The sequence below is a fragment of the Notolepis coatsorum genome (assembly GCF_963971535.1).
Source record: "Notolepis coatsorum genome assembly, chromosome: 15".
Lineage (NCBI taxonomy): Eukaryota > Metazoa > Chordata > Actinopteri > Aulopiformes > Paralepididae > Notolepis > Notolepis coatsorum.
Window position 1 is genome coordinate 21049459 of NC_140179.1, and position 14744 is coordinate 21064202.

At 44.1% G+C, this 14744-nt stretch overlaps 1 protein-coding gene across 6 annotated transcripts in view; it reads right to left on the bottom strand.

Annotated features, from left to right (window-relative positions):
• Positions 1-14744, bottom strand: part of scaf11 (SR-related CTD-associated factor 11) — a 96303-nt gene that overhangs the window by 8262 nt on the left and 73297 nt on the right. For 2 of the 6 annotated variants that reach the window (XM_084330772.1, XM_084330770.1), the window contains exons 12-14: positions 13546-13880; positions 3032-3202; positions 714-833 (exon numbers count right to left, since the gene is read on the bottom strand). In XM_084330772.1, coding sequence (XP_084186898.1) covers positions 714-833; positions 3032-3202; positions 13546-13880 — 626 coding nt within the window. The remainder of the gene's footprint in view (positions 1-713; positions 834-3031; positions 3203-13545; positions 13881-14744) is intronic. The other 4 variants (XM_084330771.1, XM_084330773.1, XM_084330775.1 and 1 more) reach the window with 4 other exon arrangements.

The window sequence follows — 14744 nt, forward strand, 5'->3', positions numbered from 1 at the left end:
CTCGCGCCGTTGGGGGATGAGCGTGGAACAGAATTTTTCCTATTATGGGATGTCGAAATATCCGATCCATTTCCAGGTTGTATAATAGTATATACGTCCAAATCATGTTGTTTATCGAGTTATTTGCAACCGATCGATGTCCCGCGTTATCAAGATGGAGTCTCACTAACGATAGCGAGTGCCTGGACGAAATATGGGCGAGCACCACTTCAGGCGCGTCACTTCCTGTTTGGGCGAGCCACCGATCGGCCACCAGATGGCGCTCTTGAACCGTTGGAGAGTTGAGAGGGGCTCAGCAGTAGATCTCAGGTCTCCGGGGGAGAAATATGATTTCGATATATTGATATCAAAGACGTGTTACGGCATCTTCGGCAGAATGAGCATGGCGGGGAATGACGAGTTTCGGCGTCTCCGGCGATCAAAGTGTTAATGTGTTAAGAGGTTTATGTATAAATAAATAAATAAATATATATATATATTTTTTATGTAAACATTTTATTATAAAAAAATTATAATAATTATATATATATTTTTAGACTGACATGAAAATCGAATGTGGAGACTGGCAGAACTATACGAAAATCAGAAAATTCGAACTCATCTCTAGTATAAAGTATAAGTATAGCTTTGCAAAAAAGGTATGCAATCGTCAAAAACTAAAACGGCCCCGTTTTTGCCCGATGCTCATTTGTGGCCCGTGAGGCTGAACTCACCTTCTCCACTGCTTTGCGAACGATCTCCTTGTACTCGTCCTTGGTGACCTCCTTGTTTTGGTAGTAGGGCTTCATGGCATTCTTCACTTCGTTTACAGCTCTCTCCTGTATCTGCTGTTTCTGAAACAGGGGGGGACACAAACAAGTACAACACTTCCTGTTAGACCCATACAGCAGCGTGATTTTTTTTCATAGCCGCAGTTTGCGAAGACGCTCTCTGATTGGTTTAGCTCCGAAGGGCTCTTCCGCCTTGTACATATATATTCTCTGCTTCGAAGTGGTTATGCTTTGGCCCTCTTTCGAAGTGGGTTATGCTTAGAGTTCATCTTTAGAGCAGGGTGATGGACCACCAGCCCAGATTCCAAACTCTAAGCATAACCCACTTCGAAAGAGGGCCAAAGCATAACCACTTCGAAGCAGAGAATATATATGTACAAGGCGGACATTTCTATCCCGGAGCCCTTCGGAGCTAAACCAATCAGAGGGTCTTCGCTGTACGCGGGCTAGCCAATCAGAGAGCGTCTTCGCAAACTGCGGCTACGAAGAAAATCATGCTATACAGCAGTACAACACTTCCTGTTAGTCTGATACAGCAATACAACACTTCCTGTTAGTGTTATACAACAGTAAAACACTTCCCGTTAGTCTGATACAGCAGTAGGGTCGCTGCTTTTCCCCCCCACAACGGGTCAAATGCATCCAACATGCTTTGCATCCTCGCCATTCCTTTATGCCCACGTGACATTAAAGACCTAAACTAACGTTAACTGCTTATGATAGCTAAGCTAAGTTGCCTCTGAGCTAACCCTGCGCAGAGGCATAGAGCAAACAGCGGAGTTCTATTAGTTAGGGGGGGGGGGGCTCTCTCACTCTCTCTCTACGTTCAATGTCCCTTTGTGTGTGTGTGTGTGTGTGTGTGTGTGTGTGTGTGTGTGTGTGTGTGTGTGTGTGTGTGCGTGCGTGCATGTTCGCATCCCATGATCTCTGGTCTTTGGAAAGACCAGATGAGGTCAGAGGAGTATTTACTGAGGATGGACAGATAAAGTTGATTATATTTTTTTTGAAATTTTTTATTTTACCAGTGGTCGATGGCCACTAGATTTTTTGGTACACATCAAGTAACTTAGAATGAGCAGAAGTTGGAGAGGAAATAAAGAGGGAAAGAGGGAAGGGGAAGGGGGGGAGGTGACAAAAAGAGAGGAGAGAAGAAGAAAACATAAAAGATCAAATAAAAAATAAACAAACAACTAAAATAAGACTCAATAATAAAAACAAAGACAAAATCAAACTAAATAAAACTATAACTAAGACCCATTTTTTTTTTTTTATTTAAATAAAAAGAAAAAAGGGGGACATCACATAGGGTCAGACATAAGACAGAACATAAAACAATAATACAACATATCAGACAGGCTAGCGGCTGTTCCTGGGGAGGGTCCGTTACATTTGATCGTTATTACTTTTAGCAGGTCAGATCATGTGTGTTTGACATTTTCTGTCCATTTCGACCAGATCCGGTAGAACTTCTCCTGCTGAATTTTTATTGAAAATTACATCTTTTCCATTATGTAGATGTCATGAGTTACGTCTATCCAGTCATCTACTGTGGGTGCCTCTGGTTTTAACCATCTTCTTGTGATAGCTTTCTTGCTTGCTATCAGATAGATAGATAATGTTGATATTTAAACATGAAAAATATAATACATAATAAATGAATACATGATCATGCAACATAAAAAAAGAAAACGGTTGTAGGAACAGTTTGGGAGGGGGAGGTAGGGAGGGGTTTTAGGTTGTGTGTTGCAAGTAAAAAAAAAAATGGAACTTAAAGTTTAAAGGTCAATATATAAAAACGTGGCACTTTACAGTGAACAGGAGGTCTATTTGTATTAAAAACAATATATTTGAAATGGGAATTGTTGATTGTCTGAGCTAATAGACCTATATTGTGATTTACAAATAGAACTCTACATTTAAATATTAAACCCAATTTATATGGTAAAAAGATTTTCGGTTGAGTTGATTAGTGACATAGAAACTGGAATCTCATGTAACGATGGCCTGCATTCATACAGCACTATTCTCCAAAGCGCTTTACAATCTTATGCCTCACAATCACCCACTCACACACCGACGGCGGAGGCGACCATGCAATGTGCCAACATGCTCATCGGGAGCAATTAGGGAGTTATGGGTCTTGCTCAAGGACTCTTCGACACAACGCCCGGGAGGAGCGGGACTCGAACCGGGAACCTTTCCGATTACCAGACGAGCGCTCTACCTCCCGAGCCACTGATCAAAAGGTTGAGATAAGTTACCTGGTCTGTTTTGGCGCCATGGGCCTGAGCCTTGTACTGGCTGGGCTGGGTGGTGGAGGAGGGCAGGGTGTGGCTGGCCAGGGGGTGGCCCTGGATTAGGGGGCCGCCACCGGGTTTAGATGGGGTGGGCAATAAGGAGGGCTTTCCATAGCCTACCAGGCTGCTCACCATCTATGGAGAACGCAGGACGTATGGAGTTCAGGAGGACTCCTGAGCTGGCCAGGTCGCTCAAACGCTGCATGAACTCCGTTTACAGATGTTTACTACGTCCGTCTCTACACTCCACGACGACCCCCTTCATCATCTTCGCAGTCTCTACACTCCACCACGACCCCCGTCATCATCATCGCCACCATTATGTAAGGGATAATGTATAGCTACGAGGTCATTGTCGCAAAATAATTGACAGACGATGCATTCTGGAACACCGCGCTGAGGTGTTCTAAACGCAGTGAAGGTCAATTATTTTGCGACAATGACCGAGTATAGCTATACATTATCCCGCTTATTACATGGCTAACTTACTAACAATATACGTAATTCATTTTACACCATCGACAAGACGAGATAAAATGCAGACACAGTTCTGTTGCTCCTCTGGCGTGTGTGTGTGGGCTTGATTGCACCTGATGCAGTGCAGCTGTGCATGGTATAACGCTGCGAGAGTCCGGCTGCGAGGCTATCTTTCCCTGTTGCCCCTAACAGCGGTCATTATTGCGCGTTGCCCCTAGCAGCGGTGAATTATCGAGAAATAATTGACCGCTGCTAGGGGCAACGGAGCGCTATTGACCAATCACAATCAAGCATTTTGGCGAATTTTAAAACGCCATGTAATAACACAGGTGTAACGTTACACAGAAAAGCGTGGTTCGGTACGCTTGTATCCTTTCGGCAAGCAACAAGCCCTTCCGCGTTGCTCTGATTGGCAGAGCGCGCGCATGAGCCGCGACAGGCTCCTCAGCCAGGCAGGAATACTAAGCTCCGCTTAACGCAATTTATACAAATGGAAGTATTGATTTCGCTGTAACGAATCATTAAAAAAATATACCGTTAACTGGAATATGTTGTTTCTTTACACATGTAACTACATGCATCATTGTTTACAATGAACGGTGGGGCTAATCGAAAGGACTGGACACGAACAAGTTAAACTAACCTAAAGTTAGTTATTCACCAGCAATCGACAGGCAAACAAACACAATATTAAATTAATTGATTGCCGTTTAACCCATTCTCTGCCACGCTTATATCCATCGCTGTTTGATCTCTGCCAGCACTGTAAGTCTATGGAGATGTTCACCTTCTTTGCAGGGCTATAACTTTTTAAATTGTATTGCTAAATTGACATTACTATGGCCCATTCAACATCGATTATCTATCGTTCAGGATGTAGGAACGTTTTACTTTTTCATTCACACATTCATACGAAAATACCGTCTAGAGTATAAATGTTTTTATCGTTTTCTGCAGTATTTCCCCGAACGTGAGATATAGGCACAAATGCATATATTGGATCATCAAATGCAGTTTGATACCGATCGACGCTATATTAAGAATTTCAACTGTACATGGTCCTAAACGGTATGACTGATCATGCACGGGTGAAGGGAGGGGGGTGGGGGGTCGTTTATAATTCCGTGATAGTCGTTAGATGCTTCATGTAGTATGGGTGATATATTGATCAGAGCAGTTTGTATTGAAAATGATAAACAAAAACGCTGAAACTCACGTCAGTCTCCTCGTACCGTTGGGCGATGAGAGTGGAGCAAACAGATCCCAGTTATGTGGTGGGGATCTAGGCGATCCATTTCCGGTTTGTATATTACTAATACACGCCCAAATCATGTTGATTATTGAGTTATGGCAAAGATCCATATCCACGGTGTGTGTATCGAGTCCCGCGACGATAAACGAGGGGGACGGAATAGGGAGACGCACCGGGATCACAAGAGATCCACTTCCGGTTGCAACTCGCCGATCAGCCACCAGGTGGCAGTATTGAAGCGTTGCAGAGTTGTGCTGGCTCACACAGCATCCGACAAGGCTCCGTGAGTGAAATATGAATACCATGGCGAAAATATGAAATTATGATCAGAATCACGTCGTACGCCGTTATTGGCAGAATTCGCATGAACTTGAAACCCGTTGTACGACGTTATTGGCGGGGAAAGGGTTAACGCGTCCGTGTCCAGTCCTTTCAATTAGCCCCACCGTTCATTGTAAACAATGATGCATGTAGTTACGGTGTGTTGTTGTAGCCACCGGTTAATTCGCGATTTTTTATTGGTTTGTCATGACAAACCAATTACATAATCCAACATATGTGTAAAGAAACAACATATTCCAGTTAACAGTATATTTTTTTTAATGATTCGTTACGGCGAAATCAATACTTCCATTTGTATAAATTGCGTTAAGCGGAGCTTAGTATTCCTGCCTGGCTGAGTGGCTTGTCGCGGCTCATGCGCATGCGCGCGCTCGGCCAATCAGAGCAACACGGAAGGGCTTGTTGCTTGCCGAAAGGATACAAGCGTTCGGTACGTACCTCGGTTTTGAAGTCACGGTTCACGGTACTATTTCGGTGCAGTGGGGGGAAAATTTTATATTAAATTAAGGGGGGGGGGGGGGGCATCACTCTGAGCTCTGGTCTCAACCTGAAGACAGTGATGTGAGCCGTAACTCTGAGCTCTGGTCTCAACCTGAAGACAGTGATGTGAGCCGTCACGCTGAGCTCTGGTCTCAACCTGAAGACAGTGATGTGAGCCGTCACGCTGAGCTCTGGTCTCAACCTGAAGACAGTGATGTGAGCCGTCACTCTGAGCTCTGGTCTCAACCTGAAGACAGTGATGTGAGCAGCCACTCTGAGCTCTGGTCTCAACCTGAAGACAGTGATGTGAGCCGTCACTCTGAGCTCTGGTCTCAACCTGAAGACAGTGATGTGAGCCGTCACTCTGAGCTCTGGTCTCAGACTGAAGACAGTGATGTGAGCCGTCACTCTGAGCTCTGGTCTCAACCTGAAGACAGTGATGTGAGCCGTCACTCTGAGCTCTGGTCTCAGACTGAAGACAGTGATGTGAGCCGTCACTCTGAGCTCTGGTCTCAACCTGAAGACAGTGATGTGAGCCGTCACTCTGAGCTCTGGTCTCAACCTGAAGACAGTGATGTGAGCCGTCACTCTGAGCTCTGGTCTCAAAGCCCTGTTGATCTCGAGACAAAGTTGTATGCAAGCTACGTAAACTACAGCTGGCAGACTTTAAACCTTAAAACGCGTAGATATTAAATAATGAATAGTAGGGCTGACCCCTATTAGTCGACTAATCGATCGAAAGGAGCCGTAGTCGACTGCCAACCTCTTAGTAAAAAAAATCATTCTTTCCAAAAGAAAATAGGCATAGAAGCGTGGCTAACGCTAATGGCACACATACCAGAGGCTAACTGCCTAAGAAAACAGGCACAGAGGCACTGAAGAGGATTTCACCCATCTAATGAACAAACTGGACAAATATCAAGATGTATCCATCAGTGGACCAATTGCATGCTTTTGCAGAGGACAAGAAACCTTCAGTCGACTCCTTCAGACATTAAGCACCCACACAGCCCAAATGGAATGATACAAATAAAATGCATTATACTTTTTAGTCGACTATCGGCTAATTTCGCCCAATCATAGTCGACTATCCAAATCCTTAGTCGGGGACAGCCCTAATGAATAGACAGAAGCGTCATGCATTGGTTTGATGACCAATTCCCATCTCATGCCAAGGAAAAGATATCGCTTCAGGTTTATCACACCTCGTCGGATGCGTGTTGCTGTGTATGAATGTCCGTTCTACATGCCGTAACTTTCATTAAATCGATCTCCGAGAGACGGCCACTTCTCAATCTAGCACCAATTCCACCTCACGCACAGAAAGAGAGGGTGTGTGTGTGTGTGTGTGGGGGGGGGGGGGGGGGGGGGGTCTTCTGTAGGTCTTCTAGCTCTGGCTTGTCGTTTGCGTTTGCCATACTATGAGGCTATGCCAAACTACAGGTAATCTCTCAGTGTGCGTGGGCTGAACGAACAACATCCTACCCTTTGCGCAAAAGTTACAGTATATTTTGGGAAGGAGGTGAACTTGTGTGTTCCGTTAGTGGTTAAAGTAACACTGCATTCGCTCGGTACACAGCGCATACTGAACCGAAGGTCCCGTACCGAACCTGTGTGCGCGTTACACCACTACTACCTATCCTACCTACAGTTGCAATCAAAATTATTCAACCCCCATTGCATATTGGGCTTTTTGGCAAACATTTTAAATTGTCAGCTGTTTGCAATAAACAAAGTAGACAAGAATAGTTTAAATAGTTAAATTAAATGAAAATTACAATGGTTTTTATCAAAATTCAACACAAAATTCTACCTTTAATCACTACTGCAGTCTCAAAATTATTCAACCCCCCGTCTCAAGATTATTTAACCCTGTCTCAAGATTATTCAACCCCCTGTCTCAAGCACACCTGGTGCAACTAATCAAGGGCAATTAGTTCAAGTGTGCTTGAGATAGTGCTTGAGATAGAGTGACGTTTGATTGCATGTTAGAAATTATGGCCAAGTCAAAATAATTGTCCAAAAGGTTCAGAGAAGAGATAATTGCCTTGCACAAACAAGGAAAAGGATACAGTGATAACAGTAGATTTGCCTACACTTTCAATGCCCAAAACGTGATAAGACGTTTTATCAGCCCAATGCCTGAATGCCCACGACGACAATCATCGTTTTATTTTTTATTTATTTATTCAGCGATCTGAATTCATATTTCATCAACCGTATGCAGCCCCTGTAAGAGCTCAGATGTGAAGAAACCGCCCCCTATCGTCTCCCAGATGGTAATGCACCCTTTTGGAATGGACTCAATGAAAATGGATGAGAAAAGAAAAATCCGGAATCCACATTTTACTTCTCAGGCATGTAACCCGAGCCGATCGGATTCATTGTGGAGCCTCAGAACAGCGTGGAATACATATGTACAGTATGTAGCGTTGGATCAATAAAAGCGATCGGTTTTTGGAATGGCGATCAGGAATTGGAATGATCTTTTTGGAGAACATCTGATCTGAGGTAAGGAATCTATTTTAAAAGTCTTGGGATAATCAGAGTTGTATTCGCTGAGATCTCAGCGTTCGCTCCATGTGTGTGTGTGTGTGTGTGAGCGATCGCTTTGAGGAAATCAGAGAATCGATTTTTCAGATCGCCTATATAGCGTGCATACGTACACATATACTATCGATAATCTAGCGTTTATTTGAAAAAGATTCATAAATAGGCCGAAGGTTTTTGTGTATTCTAGAATATTCCAGTAAAGGGCGATTATCATGGAATATTTATATTTTCCTTGAAAACGAGGGCTTTTCAAAATGCTATAAAACTAAAATGAACAGATAAAAAAACAATCCGCTTCGACAATGTTGACTGGAAAACGAGTCATTGATAAGCGACGGGCAGATTAGACACATAGCCATAATTTAAAACATAGATTAGGCGTTATTAACGCTAACATTGAAGTGGATGGTTGGCATTCAAGCGGTAAATCAAGATTAAGCTTGGGCTCTGAAAGTGTTAAGAGTGATGCGTTGTGGGATATATGCTGTAGGTCTGGTCTACGCAAACAGCCAATAGTCAGTCACACATCCCTTCTCCAACTTAAAACTAACGTTATTTGAGCGAACATTTAACGTTATTATAACACTATTTTAACATTAGTGAATGTGAATGCACATACATAGCTAGTTAAATATCACAACTCGTGTCATTGTTCATTATTGGGGGAAACTAGCCAATAGCTAACGTTATAGATAGGCTAGCTAGCATATAGCTAACGTTATAAATTGAAAACAAAGCTAACGTTAATATCCAGTTGACATTACAGATCATATAATATCTATCATAACGTTAACGAAGTGAGAGTAGGGGACGGGTTAGGGAAACGTTGATGTAGTCAGAGTGTAGCGGGGACGGTAGACAGAGGCAGCACTTGATTTGCGTGTGACGTTAGCATAACATTGAGCAAGTTACATGACCAGCACTTCGGCCCGGGAGTGATGGGAGAACGCTGCCCTGTACTCTACTGTGGTTCAGATTAATACAGGAAAAGGTATACATTGGAGGCTCGAGTCCGGGATATGAAAATAAATCCTGATTTCATCTGTGAGTTGTAAACTGTATGGAAACGTGAAGTTAGCTCATGCTACTGGAAAACGGACGCCTCGTCATTAAATGAAGTACAAAATTATGACGCCCCTTTTATTTTACCGCAGATCTCTGTTCCCCAACCGCGGGTGACGTCACTTGACACACCGCGAGATTGCGTGATGCGGTTATTGCGACAGCCCTAGCTGACACCAGATTCCTGAAGAGGCAAGTGGTCAAAAACCCTCGAGTGACTGCAAAGTAGGGCTGACCTTCGATTTTATTTGGAATTCGAAGCTTCGGGGCCGAGATTCGATTTTAATTCGAAGCTTCGAGATAAAAAAATAAATAAAATATATATATATATATATATATATATATATATAAAAATTATAATTAAATTTTTTTTAGATTTTTTTAAAAATGTTGTGGGACTTGTACAGCACTTTGTTCAACTTTGTCAGTGCTGTAAAGTTTAAACCTTTTTAAATCTTAGACAAACAAAACACTTTGCTTTCATGAAATATTGTAAGCCGTCATTTGAGGCTTTATAAAAGCAGCACAATGAACACAAATCTGTCGGTGCCGAGTCCGACCTCATCTTAAATAACAAACAGCACTCATCTTAAATAACAAACAGCATTGCTTGTTGTAGTTAACACTTTGATTGCCTAAGGCTAAATTCATGATATACCATAGGTTGCCAGCTCTATTTGTCTATGGAGAAATTCCCCTTCTTTGCAGGGCTATAACTTTTTTAATTCTATTGCTACATTGCCATTATTAGGGCCCATTCAAAGTCCTATATGTATTGTTCATTGTGTAGCAACGTTAAACTTTGCTAAAGTATGGTCTAATGTATAAGTATGTTTTCATCTCTTTCTGCAGCTTTCTCCAGAACGTGATATATAGCCCCAAATGCATTATATTGATGATGAAATACAGTTTGATGGCAATCAGCGCGATATAAAAAATTCCAACTAGACGTACTTCTAGAAGTTACTACACGTCATCTGATGTTGACCGGATGGGCGAGGGGGCGTTTATAATTCCGTGGGCAGCGTTATACCAATCATCTAATGTGGGTCAAATGTTGATAATAGCAGTTAGTATCGAAGACGGTAACGTTACACGCTAAAACTCACCCCAGTCTCCGCGCGCCGTTGGGCGATCATCGTAGAGTAGAAATTTTATCATTATGGGATGTAGATTTACCCGGTCCATCTCCAGCTTGTATAATGGTATATACGTCCAAATCATGTTGTTTATCGAGTTATTGGCAATCGATCACTGTGTATTGTGACGAGCTAGAATGCCGGGACCTATAGCGAGTGCCCGGAAGTAATACGGACGTCCAGCACAACCTCTATGGCGCTTCCTGTTAAGCGATTGCGCCGATCGGCCACCAGATGGCGCTCCTGAACCGCCAGAGAGCTCAGTGCGTCCTCCTGGTGGATCTCAGGCCAGCGGAGGGGAAATATGAATCCGGTCCCAGATTTTTGAAATATTGATATCAAAGACGCTGTAAAGCGTCTTCGGCAACTTGAGCATGGCCGGGAATGACGTGTTTAAGCGTTTCCTGGCAGCCAAAGTGTTAACAAAGAGAGGCAGAGTTGATTTTGGCACAAAAAAAAAAATATCATATATATATTTTTAATAATCAGATTTTATTTTCATATTCGAATCCCATGCCCATCGAACGAAGCTTCGAAGTATTTAAGACAGCCCTACTGCAAAGGACCTGCAGCAAGACTTGGTGGCAGCAGGCACTGAGGTTTCAGTTTGCACAGTAAGGCACATACTAAACACTGAAGGGTTCCATGCCCGGACTCCAAGACGTACACCACTACTGACCCACAAGCACAAGAAAAGTCGTCTCAAATATGCTCAAAACAATATAAATAAGCCACAGGGGTTTTAGAGTTCTGTTCTGTGGAGCGATGAAACAAAACTGGAACTCTTTGGGCCTATGGATCAGCGGTATGTCTGGAGGAAGAAAAATGAAGCATATGCTGAAAAGAACACCCTGCCTACAGTGAAGCATGGTGGTGGCTCAGTGATGCTCTGGGGCTGCTTTGCTGCCTCTGGCACTGGAAACCTGCAGCGTGTGGGGGGCATCATGGATTCAGTCAAGTATCAGGAAATCATAGGAGGAAACGTCATGCCGTCTGTGATGAAGCTGAAGCTTGGGCATCATTGGACCTTCCAACAGGATAATTATCCCAAGCATACCTCAAAGTGCACCAAGGCTTGGTTTCAGAAGAAGAAATGGAAGATTTTAGAGTGGCCATCACTGTCACCTGACTTGAACCCCATAGAGAATCTCTGGTGGGATTTGAAGAAGGCAGTTGCAAAACGCACACCAAAGAATATCACTGAACTGGAGGCCATTGCCCATGAGGAATGGGCTAAGATTCCTCAGGAACGCTGTCAGAAGCTAGTGTCTGGCTATGCATCACGTTTGCAGCAGGTTATGACAGCAAAAGGGTGCTCTACTAAGTACTGAAGATGCTCGTCATGAAGGGGTTGAATAATTTTGAGACTGCAGTAGTCATTAAAAGTAGCATTTTGTACAGGCGGTTAGGTGGCTGAGCGGAGATTGCGTTCGTCACCAACCCCGGAGCTGTGAGCTGGATTCGCCTGTTCGAATCCAGCTCACAGCTCCGGGGTTGTCACCAGCTTGGCTGGCCGTCTGCACTAATACAATTGGCTGTATTAGAGGGTGGGAGAAGCTGGCGGGGTGGGTCCGGGTCGTTGTAAACAGCGACTCCTACAGTTCGGTCGGGGCGCCTGCTAAGCGCGGATAGGACTTGAGGGGGATAGTGTGGTCCTCCCACACGCTACGCCCTCTCGATGAGAATCCGCGCTGCCAGGTGAAAAGAAGCGGTGATTGGCTGGACGTGTGTCGGAGGAAGCACGTGGTAGCCTCCACTCTCCCAGATGATCTGACTGTGGGGGTTAAGTGCGCAGCGACCAGGAAGGGACTGGGAATTGGCATATGACTAACATTGGGATGGGAGAAAATCGGAGGAAAATGGAGGGGGAAAAAGATCAAAAAAAAAATAAAAAAAAAGTAGCATTTTGTGTTTAATTTGGATAACAACCCCTGTAATATTAGTTTAATTAACACATTAACTGCCACAGAGTTTGCCCGTCTCATACCACTCTCTGCCACCACTCTAAGCCTATGGAGATGTTTACCTTCTTTGCAGGGCTATAACTTTTTTAATTGTATTGCTAAATTGACATTACTATGGCCCATTCAACATCGATTATCTATCGTTCAGGATGTAGGAACGTTATACTTTTTCATTCATAGATTCATACGAAAATACAGTCTAGAATATAAATATGTTTTTATCGTTTTCTGCAGTAATTCCTAGAACGTGAGTTATAGGCATAAACGCATATATAGATTATCAACTGCCGTTTGTTGCCGATACACGCTATATTAAAAATTTCAACTGAACATGATCCTAAACGTTTAGACTTATCATGTGTGGATGAACGGGGGGGGGGGTCATTTATAATTCCGTGATCGTCAGTAAATGCTTTATGTAGTATGGGTGATATATTGATCAGAGCAGTTTGCATTAATAATAAACAAACACGCTGAAAATGACGTCAGCGTCCTCTTACCGTTCGCCGATGAGACTGGAGGAAAAAGATCCCACTTATTTGACGTGGATCGACTAGATCCATTTCCGGTTTGTATAATAATAATAAACGCCCAAATCATATCGATTATTGAGTTATGGCAGCGATCAATATACACGGATGTGTGTCTAGAGTCCCGCAACAATTATGTGAGTGCCAGACGCATTTGCCAGATGCACAGAGATCTCCAGAGATCCATTTTCGCCGATCATCCACCAGGCGGCAGTATTGAAGCGTTGCAGAGTTGTGCAGGTATCAGCCGAGGCTGGTACAGTTGTCCCACTGTATCAGCCAAGGCTGGGTGAGGGAATTCTGAATACCATGGCGAAAAAATGAAATATGATCTCAATAACGTCATACGCCGTGGAATGGCAGAATTAGCATGACCTTGAAATACGTTGTACGACGTTATTGGCGCTAGATGTGTTAAACAACTTAAGCAGTTCTTGTGTAATTTGTTTATTGTAAACAGTTGGGAAATTGTATATTTTGCCAAAAAAGCCCAATATGCAATGGGGGTTGAATTTCCCTTGGAGGGGATTGATAAAGGAACACTTGACTTGAAGAGGGAGATTCAATCCAACGTTTTACGAAAAAAAATCAATCAAAAGCACATAACAGGTTTACGAGTCTAAAAACAGCCCCAAAGGGGAGAATGTGAAGAAGGTGAAGCCGCGTGGCGTTTTCCTACCTGTTGTGCCGTGTGGGTGTCGCCGTGAGCCACCAGCGCCTGGCCGCCCTGCTGCATCATGGGTGGGGGTGGCGGGGGGGGCGGCGGGAGGCCCGCGGCAGGGACCTGCATGAGGGGCGCGGCGGGGTGGTGGTGCATGAGGGGCACCTGGGGGGGCATGGCGTACGGGGCGGCAGGCTGCAGGGCGGGGGGGCCGCGGGCGCCCTGCATGGGGTACGGAGGAGCATGGTGCATGACGTTCATCGGGGGAGGAGGGTGGGGGAGCAGGGCGTTCAGCAGGGGGCCCGGGGCGCTGCCAGGAACCAGGGGTGCGGCCGCCTCGCCTTTAGGGGCTTCTGCCAAACAACCATAGAAGAAGAAAAAGGGAACAAGATATTAGCCTGGTGTTAGACCCTGACGGGGGGGAGGGGGTGTACAAACAAGATGGTGCACCCCATCTGGGAGGCCAAAACAAATAAGATGGTGCACCCCGTCTGGGAGGCCAAAACAAACAAGATGGTGCACCCCGTCTGGGAGGCCAAAACATTTGCAATAAAGAAGCCATTTGCTGTAATTTCCTGCAACTTAAAAACATAATTTAAATAAAATAACAAACAAGTTGCAAATAAGTTATTTGTTTAACCTCTTAACTCATTCACTGCCAACAACAAGTATACTCGTTATTGGGCGCCAATCGTTGAACGCCAACAACGAGTATACTCGTTATTTGATCGTTATTTATTTTATTCTATATTCCTATTCATTACAGGCACACGGACTCGGGGTTAACATGGGGAATCACCCTGATAATGTAAAAGTGCAATACCGGCCGCATCACGCTAGACGACGGTATCGAGCACCCTTTATACCCTTGTATCTTTCTCTGTGGGACGGCAAAACGTCTCCGGTTTCATGTTTCCTTGTCGGGCGAGGGCAGCCGCTCTGCTGGTTCCATCGAAGCGCGTCAAATAACCCCGATCCATATGTTGTGGTGGATTATCCCGTGGGCCAAATGAACATTGGATATACCAGATGGCGATCAAACAAAAATAATATTATTTTTGGAATACTCCTGATCACAGGTAAGAATGATCTGACGTAAATTTTAGCTTGATCCTGCAAGGCTTTTACACCGATCAGGCTGATAAGCGTTTTTAGTGTTCAATGTGAATGCCGTTACTGACAATCAAGTAATCAGAAATGACCCCCGCCCCCCTTTC